The sequence below is a fragment of the Botryllus schlosseri genome, chromosome 8 (genome assembly GCF_051294905.1).
Source record: "Botryllus schlosseri isolate E-star chromosome 8, Bs_hap1, whole genome shotgun sequence".
In the NCBI taxonomy this organism is placed as follows: Eukaryota; Metazoa; Chordata; class Ascidiacea; order Stolidobranchia; family Styelidae; genus Botryllus; species Botryllus schlosseri.
The window spans coordinates 13,140,506-13,158,228 of NC_137243.1; the positions used below are offsets into that span (position 1 = coordinate 13,140,506).

Below are 17,723 nucleotides of genomic sequence, written 5' to 3' on the forward strand. Positions count from 1 at the left end.
AACTATAATTGCTGACGATTACCCCTGACGAGTGTCAGCTGAAAATATTCGGCTTCATTTCAATATGAATATATGAACAGCTTGAAGGTACAGAACTTCAGTATACAATTTAATATACTATTCAATTGAATATGAATATACCATACAATTGTACTTTCATATTAGAATTTCCATTTCCCGGTAGAAACTCTCTGCGGGCCGGTCAAAAGGAATATTCAGTTGTACCTTGAAATTCTAGCCTCCAAGAGGACCTTCTAATCTTATGTATTCTTTGGTTTTCAATTCAAAATTATCAATTCAACTGTCGATTAATTAACCGTTTTCTCTCCAGAACACCCAATTAGTCCAATGCCGCAAGTGCCAAACTCATACCGCGCTAACCTAATCGCCAGACATCAACCTAAAAAACAATTCGGAAAAGTATCGTTAAAAGTGAATTTCTTTTGCTGGCTCTTTGCACTTCCAATCGCAGTTGTTGGATTCTTAGAGCTGAAGAAAAGCACAGACCGGCGAAGACTCGAGGATCTAAAGGCAACTCAACGTGCCAACAGAAAAGAAGTTTGATCTGCAAAAAGAAATATTTTAAATAGTTTGTTCTGCGTCAAAATGTGGACTGCAAGAATACTAAAAAGTCTGCAGTCTACTAAGTTTGGGTCTGCTTCATCACAGATTAGAGCATTGCGGCAGCTTAGTATGTCGGCGTCACGGTTCTCGGATGAAGCCATCCTCGAAAGAAATGGTAACAAAGGTATTATCACGTTGAATCGCCCGAAAAGCCTGAATGCCTTGAACCTTAATATGGTTAAACAGATTTATCCGAAATTGAAAGAATGGGAAGAAAACCCAGAAACTTCAATGATAATAATCAAAGGCGCAGGAGGGAAAGCGTTTTGTGCGGGTGGGGATATTTTGAGTGTGACCAGCGCAGGCAGAGAAGGAAATACAGATGCTGGTGCGGAATTCTTCAATAGCGAATACCAGCTAAACCACGCTATAGGCACTTGCCTTGTCCCGTACATTGCGTTTATTGACGGTATTGTTATGGGTGGAGGATTTGGATTGTCCGTACACGGGCAATTCCGTGTGGCAACCGAAAAAACTCTATTTGCAATGCCCGAAACAGCAATAGGTTTATTCCCAGATGTCGGCGGCTCATATGTGTTGCCACGTATAGGAAACTACTTGGGGCTGTACTTGGCCTTGACAGGATTTCGTTTGAAAGGACGTGATGTCTACAAAGCCGGAATCGCGACTCATATGGTTGACAGTGAAAATTTACCTCAGCTTGAATCGGAATTACTGGCGCTCGAAAACCCAACGCCGCAAGACATCATGGATTTGCTGAGGAGATATCACCTCGCTTGTCAAACCGGAAGGGACAAGGACTTCGTATTAAAAGACAAATTGGACGACATCAATAGGATATTTTCGGCAGCGACGATGGAGGAAATATTCAGCAATCTTGAAAATGAAAATTCCGAGTGGGCAAAGAAGCAACTGGAAACGATGAAAAAAATGTCTCCCACGTCTTTGAAGATAACTCATCGTCAACTCAGAGAAGGGGCTGAACTGGATTTGCCAGGCTGCCTGGTAATGGAATCCAGAATCGCAAGAGGATGTCTTCGTCATCACGATTTCTACGAAGGCGTACGTGCAGTTCTAGTCGATAAGGATCACTCTCCTCAATGGAAACCAGATACATTGGAGGGTGTCACAGATGATATTATAGATGACCATTTTTCCTTGAGGCCGGGTATGGACGATCTCATATTATGAGTTCCTGAGGCTGCGTTGCCTCGCAACCCTTGTTTTGTTCCTGTAATTCAGTTGTGTTGATCACCGTTCATTCTAATTGTTTTATTAATCTGTTGTCCGTGACTCGTTGGGAGAAGTAATAGGTTACTGTTGAATACTTTGACACATGCTCTTTGTTGCAAATTACTGCATGCTCAAAATGAGTTGTCGGTATGTTTTGTTTTTTTGAGAGTATGCAGCTTGTGTAGGCCTATTTGACTTGAAAATTACTGTGGCAAAATCAGCAATATGTAAACTTCGTTGTGATGTATAATACAACTCGACCTACAAGAAAAACTTGGTCCTAATCCAAGCAAAGCGATTTCTTGATGGTGATCCGGTTTCATGGTTTTATCGAAAATGACTGAATACTATTTGCCTTATCCATATACGACGTACATGTGTGTAACTGTGTATGTGTCAGTGAGGGAGTCATATTAATTTATTGATCATTAAGGATGGCAAGCGCAACTATAGCCAGGGTTGTAATGACTCGACTCGAGGCATGATTTTTTGGTGACTCAACTTGACTCAAGTCATTATGTCAAATGTGTAAAATGACTCGAATCAATTCATATGACTCAAGACTAGGACGGCCAAGACAGACAGTTATCACATTATTGATATTTCGTCTATGAAACCAGATACTTGGAAAATAGGGCCAGAAACTGTCGAGTCTGAGGAAAATTATATCATGAATGTGAGCCGTTCTATACGGCTCAAGCAGTGTTGAAAAGTTTGGTTGAACTGAGACTTGAACAGTGAACGTAATGACTAGGACTCAAACTCGGACTTGACTAGGTGAGGAATTCGAGTTCAAGTTTATTCGTAAAATTTCATCAATTCAAAGCATCATAAGACTGCAGTGCAATGAAAGATAGGAGGGTGCCGAAACGACTTGCAGTAGTCTTTGAGATCAGACACCCACCTGGGCTTAAGTGACGTAAATAGGAGGTATGTACTGCACACTGAATGATAGCAAAAGAAGGTAATATAAAATGATAGGCGACAAAATCAGGTGGCATGTGACGGAAGGCGAGATCGATATGTCAGGTCGCGGTCCGGTAAATGTCGAGGGCTTACTATAGTATTCATACAGTAGAAATTGCTTGCATTTCGACTTGAATTTGGACATGCTCGACGACTGTCGGATAGCCGGCAAGATACTGTTCCACGCTTCAGGTTCGACATTCCTGATAGAACGATGGTCTTTCGCGTCGACCATATGAAACTTGGACGACGACGATGCGCGTGTGGTGTACTTACGTACTTTTGATACAGAGGTAAAGAAGTCAATGAAATATTCGGTGCGGTGACCACAATGATACTGATAAATAAACTCGACGATTTCTAGTTTTCGCATATGTTTTGTTTAGGGCACCGAATCTTTTGAGCAGTGATTTGTTGGATGCAAAACCTGGCCCCATGGCCCTCTCGAGTAAAAACTATAAATGTGCCTGCCTACAGCTGTAGATTGTATCGAGGAAAACAACCACCAACAACATACTTTATTTTTATTCAAGTTATTTTTGGAAGCATTATCAACACAGGGAAACATGCTTACAAAACAGGATTGATATGAGCTACTTCGACATGTTTCAGTTGGTTAGGGTGGTTGTGCATGTCTTATTGTGACCAGCTCTGAAACAATTTTAGACAGCTAATGAGTGATGACTGAAGAAAGGTCGTCACGTTTGTCCAACCCTCGTTGCGACCTTAATACCAGTTGCAGTTCAATTATTAGTGTTCGTACTTCGTGTGGCTATTGTGGGCAATGGAAATACGATAAAATATGGACATAAGTCAAAATACATACAGATCTGAAAATAAATACAATGCAGTTGGTTTAATATACTTGTAGTTTCAACATTGGCCTTTCATGGACCACTTTAAACTAGTCCGAGGACCCCCTGTCTTGAATGATTTCATTGTGCAAATCGCATCACCTGGGATATCGTAGTAAATCGAGTATTTCTATAGATTAGTAATCTATAGTATTTCCTTTTGAGTCTATCAAAGGTTTCAAGATGATATTGGTTTATTTGTGTATATATTCCATGACATAAAAGTGCATTTAGCAGCGAAACGGAGATTATCATTAGGCTATGGTATCAGTGTATTAATATTTTCATCCTATCAAAACATCACAAGACTGCAAGCATAGTAAATTGCGGTGCTGCGATTATAGATAACCAACCTACGGAGGTTAGTTACCTATACTGCGATACAATGGAAAGATAGCTAGGTGTCAAACCATAGCAATTTACAGCTTAGCTAGGATGTAAATTCATAGTCGCTTAGTCTGTAAACGACTGTGGTAAATTCACTGAGCTATGGTCAACAAACGACTTGGAGGAGCCTTTGAAATCAGACCAACACTTCTCTTCTAAAATATTGATAAACATGGGTTCTCCGAGTGGATTCTTCTTGGTAAATTTTAATTTGTGGTTTGTTTTTGAAACCCAAATGTAAATAGTCTGAAAAAGAAATATCCTAAATAAACTGCGGAAGTTAGCGAAATAATATCTGGCAAGACAATTCGTGACCACAGAGCTTTCGCAACTTGCGTTCTGTCTGTGTTTGCGGTGCGCTTCGTTGTTTTTTAGTTCTTTGACTGCATTCGCTTTATTTTCGTGGGTGATGACTGATGAGGTTGGAAATATAGGATAGCACTGTTCATTTAATGATTGGCTACGTCTGATTCAACCTTGTATTGCAACCAGGCAAATATTTAAATGTTTGTATTATCATATAGATGATTAGTTTATAACATATTGAATGTGGTTGTGGATCGTGTGAATGAGCCCTGTCCTGTCCCCGTCGGCTGTCAAAAATATGTAATCGTAAGGTTGTTATTAGGGACCCAATGTGCCTATACATGCAGGTCAGATGTCATAATGCTGTGACTCTGTTGGGGGCAGTGCAGCAGGTTTTATGGTTTTGAAATGGACTGGTCACTGCCGGGGTCTGCACTCTGCAGTCACCTCAGCCCGGCCCCTGCCCCCCGGTACTGAGACTAACTATATATATATTGATCCAGTGTTCTGCTAACACTCCTCGAATTCTGCGCTTCATAATTTTTGCACCAGAACCATGATTATATCATTCTATAAACTGAGGCATAACAATAGGCTAAATATTATAGACTTGATAAATTCTTGTGGGTGGAAATTATAATTTCATGCTCTCAAAATAACATGTACGTTGTCAGTCGGTACATTAGACTTAATATAGTTACAGAAAATATGGGAGTTCCCGCATTTTTTCGATGGCTGAGCAGAAAATATTCATCGATTATCGTGCATTGTAACGAAGAGAAGAAAAAAGAAATCAACGGAGTACAGATCCCCGTTGACACGAGCCTTCCAAATCCTAACGATGTTGAATTTGACAACTTTTATCTCGACATGAACGGAATCATTCATCCATGCAGTCACCCCGAAGACCGCCCGGCGCCGAAAAACGAAGTTGAAATTATGTTCGCCATTTTCGAAGCAATCGACCGTCTGTTTGGAATCGTCAGGCCACGCAGACTGCTGTACATGGCCATTGATGGCGTTGCACCGCGTGCAAAGATGAACCAGCAACGGTCCAGACGTTTCAGAGCGTCGAAGGAGTCATTTGAAAATAAAGATTTGAAGGATAAAATCATTGCGGAGTTGCGGGATAAAGGAGCTACGTTACCGGAAGAAGATCCGAAGAAAGAAAGATTCGACAGCAACTGTATTACTCCCGGGACTGAATTTATGTTCAGACTCGCCAGCTGTTTGCGATTCTATATACAGGACCGACTCAATAACGATCCTGGCTGGAAAAACATCATCGTGATCTTGTCAGACGCGAACGTGCCCGGAGAAGGAGAACACAAAATCATGGACTTCATCCGTCGTCAACGCTCGCAAGAATTCCACGACCCAAACACTCATCATTGCATCTGCGGCGCAGACGCGGATTTGATCATGTTAGGATTAGCGACTCACGAGCCGTATTTCACAATCATACGCGAAGAGTTTAAACCCAATCAACCGAAACCGTGCACAATATGTTCACAATATGGTCATGATATGAACGAATGCCAAGGGGTGGCGAGAGATAAAGACAACGAGGCGCCGCCTCCTGTTGTCACAACCGATTATATATTCATACGGTTGAACGTGGTTCGGGAATACTTGGCTATCGAAATGCAAATGCCGGGCCTTTCGTTCCCGTATGATCTTGAAAATGTACTCGACGACTGGGTGATGATGTGTTTCTTTGTGGGCAACGACTTTTTACCTCACTTGCCGTCACTTTCCATCAGAGAGGGCGCTATTGACAAACTCGTCCGTCTCTACAAGGACATTGTGCGTCAAACTGGCGGGTACCTCACTAAAAACGGGGTTGTCGATTTGAGTCGCGTCGAAAAGATTATGCGCGGGATCGGCGAAATGGAAGATGAAATTTTCAGAAGAAGGAGAGAGAATGACTTGAATTTTAAAGCTCGAGATAAAGCGAAAAGACAGAGGAATGATAAATTCCGGGCGCCGTCTTATGTCCCTGGTGGTGGTGCTTTTGCCCCGGTGCCGTTGGGGCGTAATCAGGCACCACCTCCAATGCAAAACTTGGGCCGTGACACGAACCAAAGCGCTGCTGCCGCTTTGCGGTCCATGCTGAGACAAGCACCCGATGCTAAGTCTGGTAGCGAGGCCAATAGCCAAAAAAGTACTGCGTCTGCTGCCGCAAACGGCGCTTCTACATCATCTGGCGCGCTGCAGTCGCGAAAAAGGAAAGCGAAAGATGATGATGAAGATAGTGAACCAGAAGACGACGTTCGTCTTTGGGAAGACGGTTGGAAGGACAGGTACTACCGCACGAAATTCAACGTGTCTCTCGAGGATTACGAGTTTCGCAGGAGAGTCGTACACGCTTACGTACGTGGCTTGTGTTGGGTTCTCGCCTATTACTATCAAGGCTGCGCGTCGTGGAAGTGGTTCTTTCCGTTTCATTACGCGCCGTTCGCGTCGGACTTTGTCGACATCTCGTTCGTGCCTAACCAGTTTGAAGAGACGACGAAGCCCAAGAATCCGCTCGAGCAGCTGATGTGCGTGTTTCCAGCTGCTAGCGGTAACTTCTTGCCGAAAACTTGGAGAGACTTGATGAGCGATCCCGATTCTCCTATCATTGATTTTTATCCGACCGATTTTAAAATAGATTTGAACGGGAAGAAGTTTGCGTGGCAAGGCGTGGCTCTGTTGCCTTTTGTGGACGAGGACAGAATGATAAAAACGCTCGACATTGTCTATCCCGATCTTTCTGAGGACGAAAAGGTAAGGAATGAATTGGGATGCGACCGTATTTTCGTGGGACCCTCTCATCCTCTTCATATTTTTATTAAATTATTATATGAAGGTCAGTCTGCTGTTTCCAAGGAACATGCAATCGGTATTGATGCTAAACTTACAAAAGGATTAGCAGGAAACGTTTGGAACGACGAGTTTTGTAATCCGGACACTAATTATCTGGAATCACCGCTTGAAGGGTTGGATGCACTCAAAGGAAATCAAGCGTTGTCTATGTGCTACCAGGACCCGCAATACCCAGAGGGGTACATATTTGAAGCGAAATTACTGCCAGGGGCGAAGATGCCGCCTCCCACGGTTAAGCCAGAGGATTGGGGCAAATCGAATCCGAATCAAGGCTGGAAGCCGAGAATCGGATTCAATCCGGAACGGAGAACCCGCGCCCATCTGGACAGGTCTGGACATCGTCATTTGAATCATTCCCTGCCGAGACCGCAGTATCAGTACCCACCCCCGTCACACCACCCTCTACCCCGCGATCATTACCGGGAGAACAGGTTTTCTCATCACTCTTACCCGCCCAGGGACCAAGGCTATCAGCGGGACTCGCACAGAAACTACAGCGACCGGGCCTATGCTCCGCCACAAAATTACAGAGGCGGCAATCGACACCCCGACTCGAGAGGAGAGCCGAGGTATAGATTCGGATCGGACCCGCGCGGTCCCAGACAACCGCACTACGGGTCGCAGGATAGGTCGAGATATCCTCCGCGCGGAGGCGGTTATTCTCAACACGGAAGGTATTAGTGCGAAAAGACCAGTTGCGATAGATTCCTTGCTGTCTATGCACTGTAAGACGAGAAATTATTTTTCTCAGATTGGGATTCTGCCATTAAGCAAAGTTTGCGAGGATAGTTACTATCGATTCCTCACTGTTTGGAACAGTTTTATGTCTGATAATTGAATTTGAAATTTCGTTCTGGAACCAGTTTGCAATCCAGTTTTTAGCTGCTGTTGTTTTGTTTAAGCTCTTGTAGGGTAAGCCTGGCTAATAGGATGATGTCAAATGCGCCTAACCTTATTTCGTTTGCAGAAGTCACATCGTGAGACCATAAACAAAATTATGCACAGGCTCGAGTCATCTTTTTGCTAGCCTCTATTGGTCTTAACTGAAGTTGAGGTTGGGCAATGCTAATTTACGATTTATATTCTAGTTGATATAAAAGATGAATTAAAGATGAATTTGTGACCTTTTGGATGAAATACCAGTATATGAACTCCCTCTGTGTTTGCAAATGCTCTTGAGTTCAACTGCTCGAAGGAATGACTTTCTGTGCCTCGGTGACATTTTTAGATCAAGATTGTGTATCCTCCTGGAGGAGATTTCATATTTGTTATCCTGCCTCTTGTACAGATTTACTTATAATTTAATAGTGCGTCGTGGTAGTGATAAAATTGACATTATGGCGACCGGAATAGAGGCGGAAATGGCTCGATTTGAAGAGGAGGTGCTCGGAAATGAGCAACGTTCACACAGAGGGCACGGAATGCCGGACTTACCGCCCCCTCCGTTTATGAACCACCGCATGCCGTATGACATGATGCCGGGGCCCGGAGACATGAGGATGGGACCGGGACCCATGCACGGACTTGGACCCATGATGATGGGTCACGGGGGTATGCTTCCTGAGCCTATGATGGTGAAACCAAAAGTCTACGCCGCCCCGCCACAGATTACGAAAGCACCTCACGTGGCAAAGCGAAAAGCCCCAGATGTGGAAAGCAGTGTCCCGTCGAAAGTTATGGCCCCGGGCCCTTCTTCTTCGTCGTCAGTCGGGATGGATCCAGTTAGTAATATTACTTGATGATTTTATGCAATTTCATCAAGCCATACACTCACGGTGCTTATTTATTGCAGACCTTTGCAAACTCGTTCGCCAATACATATCTCGCCCCGAAAACATCCAAGGTTCCAACCGCGTCCTCTAGCAATCACACGCCATCTGCTTTCAGCCAAGCCACTGCCGCGTCAGGCTATGACACAGGTAAGTTATCTCTCTAAAATATTTCATGATCTGATTGGGATACAATGTGGCGCATGCGGTCTGCTCCAATTAGTTCGGACAGGGCTGTTTTAATTGTTTCTGATGTGATTGTGCTAATGAGTTCGGCTCTACTTTGTAAAATTTCTGTCATCTGTCATATAGGGGGCTGTTTATTTCCTGGAGTGCAACCAAGTATTGCTACTTGTGATTGCGAGTGATTCAAAGTTTTATGCAATTCTTATACAATCCTCACTCATTGCAGATCACCTGGAAATTGTGATTCCAAATTCTGGCTCGTGTCGTTCACAATATTGTGGTAGCAACTAGGGCTGGGCAAAATCGAGTACCTGAGTGATTCGATTCTGAATCACGTAATATGCTTCGAGTCGAGTAATCGAGTATCTCTCATTATGACGTCATAGCAGAATGCAATACATTAAAATTCAAATATGTACCTTTAATGCTACCACAAAGAATATAATGCCTGTTATCCATCACATTAAAGATACTTGGGTTTGATCTTACTAATTTCATTGCACTTGCTGACAATGTTGTGGGATGACCATGACTTCGGAAATGTGCTATTTCCAGTAATGTTCGTTGCTTTGTACTATGTTTCGTATGCTACGATACGGCCAATCAAGGTTTCAAGGCTCAACAGTGAAAATTAGATTCGAAACTATAATTCTCGTTGCTAAATTAACTTTCAGTGGCGAGTCGCGTATAATTTCAGTACTCGAAAAAATCACCTTTTACTACTCGACTCGAATCATTAAAATTAATACTCGATTCAGATTCGAGTACTCGAATCATTGTGCCCAGCCCTAGTAGCAACCCTGAATTTTGACATCAAATTCCAACTACGATCCTTCCCTCTCTGACCAGTAAATGTTATATTTTGCCGGACATGAGGTGTCTCGTGCTCGAAATATGTATTATCTATGACACACGTTCGATTGCATCTTGCAATTCCACAGTGATGTTCACTAATCGCTATGTATCATGTAATTAGATTGATGTATCTTTGCTACTTCGAAATATGAATCAACCAGTTGAATAGTAACAAAATTCATTTCTCTTCCAGCGAAATTGATGCGTAAAAAGAAGTTTGTTCGTACCGCAGCGGGACAGACTTGGGAAGATCCAAGCTTGTTGGACTGGGATCAGAATGATTACAGGTTAGATTTACGTTGCTCTACAAATTTAACGTAAAAAACTTGAAACCAACATTGTTATGGTGCAGATTATTTTGCGGTGATCTCGGTAACGAAGTCACAGACGACATTCTGGCGCGGGTGTTCCACAAGTACTCATCATTTCTTAGAGCCAGAGTCGTAAGGGACACCCATTCAAAGAAATCCAAAGGGTATGTATTCAACACTAACAATGTAATATGTGACAAGAGTCTTTGAGGTACAGAACTTGAATACCGTATACAGAAGAACAATATATTCATATTGAAATAAATCCAAATAATTTTTGACAGGCACTCATAAGCGGGTGATACTACTGTTGTTATTTAAGTTCTTTTGAATTCTACCGGTTGCTAACAATTATATAACGAGTGTCAGATAATAACATTCCAGTTCTATTCGATATGGATATATTATTCAATCCAATATCTGGATACGAATAATCCTATCAGTTTTATATAAAGTGGAAATGAAGTGCGACTACAATGTAAGGTACAAAGATTTGTTTAATTTCGATTATTGATTTCTTTCATATTCAGGTACGGGTTCGTGAGTTTCAAGGATCCCAACGATTTCATTCGGGCCATGCGAGAAATGAACGGGAAATATGTGGGAAACCGACCAATCAAATTACGGAAAAGCACGTGGAAAGACCGCAACGTGGACATTGTAAAAAAGAAGTTGAAAGAGAAAAAGAAATTGGGTTACAAGATCTGACTGACGTCACGGTATTGTTATCAACCTGGCTATTCCATACAGTACTACAAATGCACTATGATACTCTGTGGACGCATCAGAAACTCTTGAAGGACTAAAAAGGAATCTTGTGCCATAGTAATGAGCATTGTAGATATTATTGCGCAAAATATACCTGAGCTATTCTAGCATTGTAGTGGTTGCTGGCTTGCTGCTACATACAGATTCACTGACAGTATCATTTATGGATCCCTTGATAAAACTGAACACGTTCTGTCACCGGAATGACTATATTTATAGCAATCCGCAAATCCGAAAAATGTTGAAGCGTCTTGGATGATACTTGACCATTTTCAGTTCTCGGGAATATGTACGACTGGTCCTGAAAGTAAAAACATGAGGTGTTGTTCGGACTGGAATGTGAACGTCTTCACCATTATACGGCTCTCTGTCGACTTTGACAGGTGTGCGAATCTTCTCTCTCTGTAGGATTCGCTTATACACGTATGGAGAGAATGGCTTCCTAAAAACACAATTTCATATGTATTCGTCTCGACTTACTAGATACCAAGAGCTTACACATGTTCAACACCGACTGACCTGTGGAGATATTTTCCGCATCCAGGTGTCACGTTAAATTTTCCATTTTCATACACAACGTTACCCTGGCTGATCGTGCATCTGGTAACGCCATGGCAGATCAGACCCTCGAAGATATTGAAATCCACCGCCTGGTAATGTGTTTTCACCGATATGGTTCTATCAGATATACATGTTTATCAGTATCAATAATTGTGATCTCTTTCTCACCACCTGGTTGCGTTTGGATCCCATATGACGATATCAGCATCAGAACCCTCTGCTATGACACCCTTTCTGGGATACAAATTGAAGACTTTTGCCGCTTTGGTGCTCGTGATTGCAACAAAACGATTTTCATCCATGATTCCAGACGCGACGCCTTTCTGAAAATGTATGCGAGCGACATCATGATTTCAATCGATCATTAGCCTCAAGATGGCAATTGGGTTACCATACGTCCTCCTTTTTCAGGTTTTTAAAAATGTCCTCCGAGGACGCCTAAATGTCCACCTTTTTGATATTTTGTCCTCTTTGAGAATTTTGGTTAAATATGGGGCAAAATTCGACTGAGATACAGTAAATCAGCACTGAAGTAACGCTCCGGCGGCTATTTCGGGAGCTGAGCCGCCGGAAAGTTTACCTTTTTTTCTTTTTTGTTTAGTCAACCAACGGAGTATGTGAAAAAAAAATCTGTATTTCGGCAGTTGAGCCGGAAAGTTGACCTTTTTTTTAGTCTACCAACGGAGTAGGAGAAAGAAAAACTGTATTTAGGGAGTTGAGCCGGGAGGTTGACCAGATTTTTGTCAACCAACCACAAAGTCAGGTGAAATTTACCATTTTTTCCGAATTTTACTCCACAATTCCAAGTCTGAAAATTTTGAAAAGTGTCCTCTTTTCCCTAATCCAAAATATGGTAACCCTACGGTAGGCCTAATAAATAATGTCTACAGCGAGAAATGCAGGAGGATTGTGTGGGAATGCGCCAGCAATTATAACAAGAGGCCCGTATCGATGCAAAATGTTGAGAAAAAGATATGTCATAGATCCGGACATCTCAAATGTGGGCTATAGTTCGCATTCAGTCGAATCCAGTGGTGGCTTTTGGGGTGGGCGGTCGCCCGCCCCCCCCTGGCGGAGCCCCCCAGAAGTTACGGAGGGATACTTATAGCCCCCCCCCCCCCCCCCCCCGTTCGTAGGGCCACCACTGGTCGAATCTGCCTGACTTTCACCTTGAAGGTGGACATAGTCCGGTCATTGACTCCAGTAGACTGCAGAATGTTGGAAATATCTGTAATTGGGGCCTGGTACACTTGATTTGTAGGTGGTATTCTAGCGCTGTAAGATCGTGTAAACATACACGCATCGAGACTTACCTCCCAAAATACGGACATTCTGTCTTCAACGCCATTCACACCGTTGGGTATTCTGGAAAAATCGTCCTTACCAACAGCCTTGTTGGCACCGTTGAAACTAGTGTTGTCTGACCCAGTACACTCCAGATCGCCACTATATTAATCAAGGATAGCTATTTCTTCTCCACACTCATAAATAAGGTAAAATTCGTTACCTTGCCAACATGCGTATCAAATGATCAGGTGTAACACCGGCATCATATCTATTAGGCGGACCTACGACATGACCTGCAGCGTGTCTCCAACATTTATGCCAACACCGTTCGGTGTCAGGGCTGAAGGAAGCCGCAATAGGCTCACCGAATACAACTTTTCCTAAATTGATTCACATAACATGGATTATATCATAAATCCTTCCATCAGATAGGTCAATACCACTCATTTTAACAGATTAAAAGCAATCGCCTCCTAAAATAGGAATGACTATCACACTTTGCTGATATGGCTAGTGGCTACCACTTACCTTCACTCCTTGCTTTTGCTATTGCATCTGCGGATGGAATAGTCATTACATGAACAATGTAGACAGGGCAGTTGACCTGAAGTGGGAAAAGTTTAGCGTGCCTACATCAAAAGTCGTGGAATACTCTTTACTATATTTGCTATCATGATACAACGTGACACAGCCTCTGATTCCACATCAGGTCCTCTGCACAATTCATGGCCCTCGGGACCGAAGATACCAAGCTCGTGCATTCGTTTTGTTTCCTAAAAATTAAACCAATCGTTTCGTATTCATGTGTATATATATTCAATGTATAAAATGTAGCTGTCAAACCAACATAGTCTATGACATCTCCGTTTTCTGCATGCATTTGTGCCAATGCTCCTATGTTCCTGCAATATTCATAGACCTCGTATATCTCATTGTCCTCTAGCATAAGGCGATCCCTGTAAGCCATGAACATTTTGAAAGAGTTTACACCACATTCCTGCACCAATGTTGTCATGTCTTCTTTCACCTGTTATAAAGCAATTGTCTATGATGGAAAGAGAGAAGCTTGGTCCGACTTTTGAATTTATCCCGATTCGTTATATATGGCATCAAAGCATTGATTGAAATTTCTACTTTGAGATTACTTGAATCTCTTAGGAGATATATGATTGTAATTTGTGCATTTATGTCAATTTCAAACATGACGATTCTATCATTTTCTCATGGCCACTGGCCAGTCTTGAAGGATGCTTTTCTGGGCTCCTACCTTTCCCCGCTTTTGTCACGGCGTTTACAACACTGTATGTCGGCATTAATTATCATATGCAAGAAGGCTGAGATGGATGTTAGATTCGCGATCATACTTGACCGTTTCGAAATCCGCCTTATCTGTTGATACGTCGTATTGTGTCTGTGTCTTGTGCATAACATAGTACATTATGTGTCTCGAACAGATGAAAATAATAAAACCACTGATTATTATTACCTTGTCATTCCAAGATGTTACCACAACATGTAATGAATAATCGCAGCAAACTCTTTGGTCTGCCCAACTTCGCCATTTGTGGTACTGGTCCATCAGTGGCACACCTTTCTTATCAAGTACAAAGTCAATGATCATAGTTGTGCCACCGCCAAGTGCTGCCCGCGTTCCAGAGAAAAAATCGTCCGTCGCCTTGTTAGAAGTATGAATATACTCGATGAGTTGGCATTTGATGATATATAATGACTTACTACTGTGCCGTACGATGGATATTGCATGTGTGTGTGCGTATCGATACCACCCGGAATCACTAACAATCCTGTAGCATCAATTACGCGACAGTCTTCAGGAGCACTGAGATTTTCCGCTACCTGTCATAGAGATGTTGGTTTAATCTCTGCAAACTTTTTGCCCTCAGTGCCTACCGTGTGGATAATTCCATCTTCGATATATACATCAGCGTAAAATGACCGATCTTCATTGACCACCTTACCTCCCTTAATCAAGATTTTATTACTGTTTTGGGACTGCATGATGCGCACTCATTCACGCTTCGAACTACAAAATATCAGTAGACGCTGATGACGAACAATTTGGACTGTGAATTAGATCAAACATAATATTTATTGGTAGTGGAGTTCAACAATTTATTTGGTGGTAATAATCACTTCAAAGGGCATTCTTTAATAAAATTCAACATTCAGAGGTTCTAGAGAAATATGTAGCCAGGCCATCACATTGTTGTCAATATATAAATATTCATTGTGAAGCACACGTTCATCGTGCATTAAAAATCAGAGTTGAGAAAATGAATCCCAAAATACTTTGTGGCAATTTAGCACATGATATTAACACTCCCTTCCACCTTTGAAGTGAGGGGTTCTGGGCGCAGCGACTACATTATTCTCTACAAGTTCCTAATCCACATTCCCATAGAATATTATGAAAATATAGACTACATTAGCGAATCAATACTGATACATACCGCTGATTGGGTATGGGAATAACATTTGGTCCATTTTCACTCTACAAATATTTCCTCGATAATTCTCAGAATGAGTGTGCATTCTTCCTACAGCAACCCTGACTACTTTGACCTTTTCTGATATTTGATGATGACCTGTTTATTCCATTCATCATAGAACGATAAGCCTTTTCACTTGTCTAAAATCATAGCCTACAGCATTTGGCTCAAGGAAAAATTGCAGCCGATCCTATGTTTTTGTAAATTCCTTGAAATGGCGTGAATAAATTTCCTTGAAATTCTACACTTACAACAGCCTTCTCTAATTCGGATTTGATGCTATCCAACAATTCCATTGCCCGCAATATACCCGTAGAAGTCCACTCTTCATCAAGTTATGTTCTGAGTAAATATTTTACTAGTTATCAGGACAATTTTAACAATGAATGATGAATTCAGCAGCAATTGCAAAATCAATTATTAACCTGGTAAGACACTAGTCAGGTATAGGTAACACCAACATCTAAAGAACATAATATCAATGCCGAAGACCAAGTAAAAAAGGTGAGGTGACATGCAATGTTAAGAATTACCGAAGAGATACTTTATTACAATCGTGTTTCCCAGACACTAAAAATGGCTGATCATATTCAAAATCGAAATTCAAGCAAAACCACTAGGAACATCAACATTTCATTAGAATAGCTAGCTAATGAAGTACACCAAGCTTCTTATGACACGAAAACTATAAAAACAATTGAAACATTCACATGCGAGTATTTTGAAACAGAGGCCCTCTCTCGGAGTAGAAGCTAATAAAGAGTGAAACTTGATTTTCCTCCTGGTGGAACGGAAACCCGCGTAGTTGTATGAACAGCGTCCTTGTCCAGATTCACATGCATTCCTACAAAACAATAGCTTGGTTTATAATAGAGTCTTGGCACCACAGCATTTGGAATGAAGGTCCATGCGTGCATAAGGACAAATCCTTCAACAGTCACCTATGCAGGCCACGAGCTCCCAGTGTTGACTTATTTTTTCTGAAGAGACTCTCGGAGGTACACAACTTCGATACGCGATTGTATAATATATTCATATTGAAATAAGCCTTTATATTTTCGGCTGATACTCGTTAGTAATCGTCAGCAACTACCTTGTAGAAAATTGAAAAGAACTTTGTGTATGAACACTATAATTTTTCTAAATGTAAGTTTCAAGATACGAGTAAGTTTGAAAATGTGTGTTAGACAGTGATTTTGAGTTTGCGGAGACTTTATTGGGGAAAGGATTTTGTTAGCACAGTCAGTATTGAAGCAACACAAAATTCATTGTTGAGTCCTTGTACGTTAACCCGACGCTACATATTCTCCACAGACTGAAATGCGGGATGCTAAAGAGTCAATGGGAAATGCGCCTATCTATTTGTCGAATGTCGATGCACCTGACTTTGAATGCCGCACAAACTAGCATGAAGCAAGCCGTCATTTTTACCACAGAAGTTGTATATGACTGTCACTACATCATATCAACTCAAGAAACCTGCAATCTCATACCATACCAGTATACCACTGATGCTGATAAACCATAATAATTCAGCTAAATCATATAAAATTCAGACTACTAAACAACCTGCCCGTCTTGAATGTCTAGGCAAATCAAGCCTGATCGTTTTACCGAGATTTTAGCATGTTTGAACTAGACATATAATGAATCAACTTTCTTTCCCTTTCCAGCGTAGTAGTGACCAAACCTCACGAACTTCCAATCTGCCTGTACTTTAGTCTGACTGTTCAACTCTTTCTGATATGCAAATGACGATCTATCGTTTTCGAAATAATATATATTGCTTCATCTTGTTGCCAAACGCACAAATCATGAATGATTTCTGCAATTAGGCAGATTGATTGACAACACAACAACATATTTCAGCTGTCAAATGCACAAATCTGTTCCATAGACAAAGGCAGCACAAAATAATTCAACCTAAAAGTCATAGTAACAGAAAATTGAGTTACAAGTATTGCATAATATCGTCGTCACCGATTTGTCTGTATAGCTGCATAACATTTCCTTCAAAGGAGGCACATTTTGTCGAAAGTAGAAGACGGCTATTACTTATTACCTCCCACACCAATTGAAGTGTTGTGATGAAGGTTTCTGGCTTTGGTGTCTTCGTTGGCTTGAGGCTTATCCCCGATCACAACAACGGGACCTAAAACAGAGGATAATGGCTTACCACACTGGTGAAACTGCTAATGTCGTTATAATGCATTCTCAAAACGACAGCAGATGGAAATCAAGCAATTCATATTAAGAAATGAAAAACCTAACTCAAATGAA

At 41.7% G+C, this 17,723-nt stretch overlaps 5 protein-coding genes across 5 annotated transcripts in view; 3 read left to right on the forward strand and 2 right to left on the reverse strand.

Annotated features, from left to right (window-relative positions):
* Positions 1-334: 334 nt before the first annotated feature.
* Positions 335-2,183, forward strand: LOC145444044 (3-hydroxyisobutyryl-CoA hydrolase, mitochondrial-like). Its single transcript, XM_080321954.1, has one exon. The coding sequence runs from the start codon at positions 607-609 to the stop codon at positions 1,774-1,776; it is 1,170 nt and encodes a 389-aa protein (XP_080178080.1). The 5' UTR covers positions 335-606; the 3' UTR covers positions 1,777-2,183.
* Positions 2,184-4,425: 2,242 nt separating this feature from the next.
* LOC145444865 (5'-3' exoribonuclease 2-like) lies at positions 4,426-8,488 on the forward strand. Its single transcript, XM_080322909.1, has one exon. The coding sequence runs from the start codon at positions 4,992-4,994 to the stop codon at positions 7,878-7,880; it is 2,889 nt and encodes a 962-aa protein (XP_080179035.1). The 5' UTR covers positions 4,426-4,991; the 3' UTR covers positions 7,881-8,488.
* Positions 8,213-11,195, forward strand: LOC145444870 (uncharacterized). Its single transcript, XM_080322914.1, has 5 exons — positions 8,213-8,920; positions 8,992-9,118; positions 10,203-10,296; positions 10,362-10,484; positions 10,851-11,195. The coding sequence occupies exons 1-5, from the start codon at positions 8,369-8,371 to the stop codon at positions 11,026-11,028; spliced, it is 1,074 nt and encodes a 357-aa protein (XP_080179040.1). The 5' UTR covers positions 8,213-8,368; the 3' UTR covers positions 11,029-11,195.
* An 89-nt stretch (positions 11,196-11,284) lies between these two features.
* Positions 11,285-15,639, reverse strand: LOC145444869 (dihydropyrimidinase-like). The gene is made up of 11 exons (XM_080322912.1): positions 14,845-15,639; positions 14,671-14,790; positions 14,423-14,611; positions 13,784-13,963; positions 13,596-13,709; positions 13,465-13,540; positions 13,157-13,316; positions 12,963-13,095; positions 11,821-11,972; positions 11,608-11,766; positions 11,285-11,530 (listed from the first exon to the last, which is right to left on the reverse strand). The coding sequence occupies exons 1-11, from the start codon at positions 14,950-14,952 to the stop codon at positions 11,302-11,304; spliced, it is 1,620 nt and encodes a 539-aa protein (XP_080179038.1). The 5' UTR covers positions 14,953-15,639; the 3' UTR covers positions 11,285-11,301.
* Positions 15,640-15,778: 139 nt separating this feature from the next.
* LOC145444867 (dihydropyrimidinase-like) overlaps positions 15,779-17,723 on the reverse strand; it is a 177,442-nt gene continuing 175,497 nt past the window's right edge. Inside the window, exons 13-14 of the mRNA XM_080322910.1 lie at positions 17,506-17,595; positions 15,779-16,287 (exon numbers count right to left, since the gene is read on the reverse strand). Of these exons, the coding sequence (XP_080179036.1) occupies positions 16,196-16,287; positions 17,506-17,595 (182 nt within the window). The 3' untranslated portion in view covers positions 15,779-16,195. The remainder of the gene's footprint in view (positions 16,288-17,505; positions 17,596-17,723) is intronic.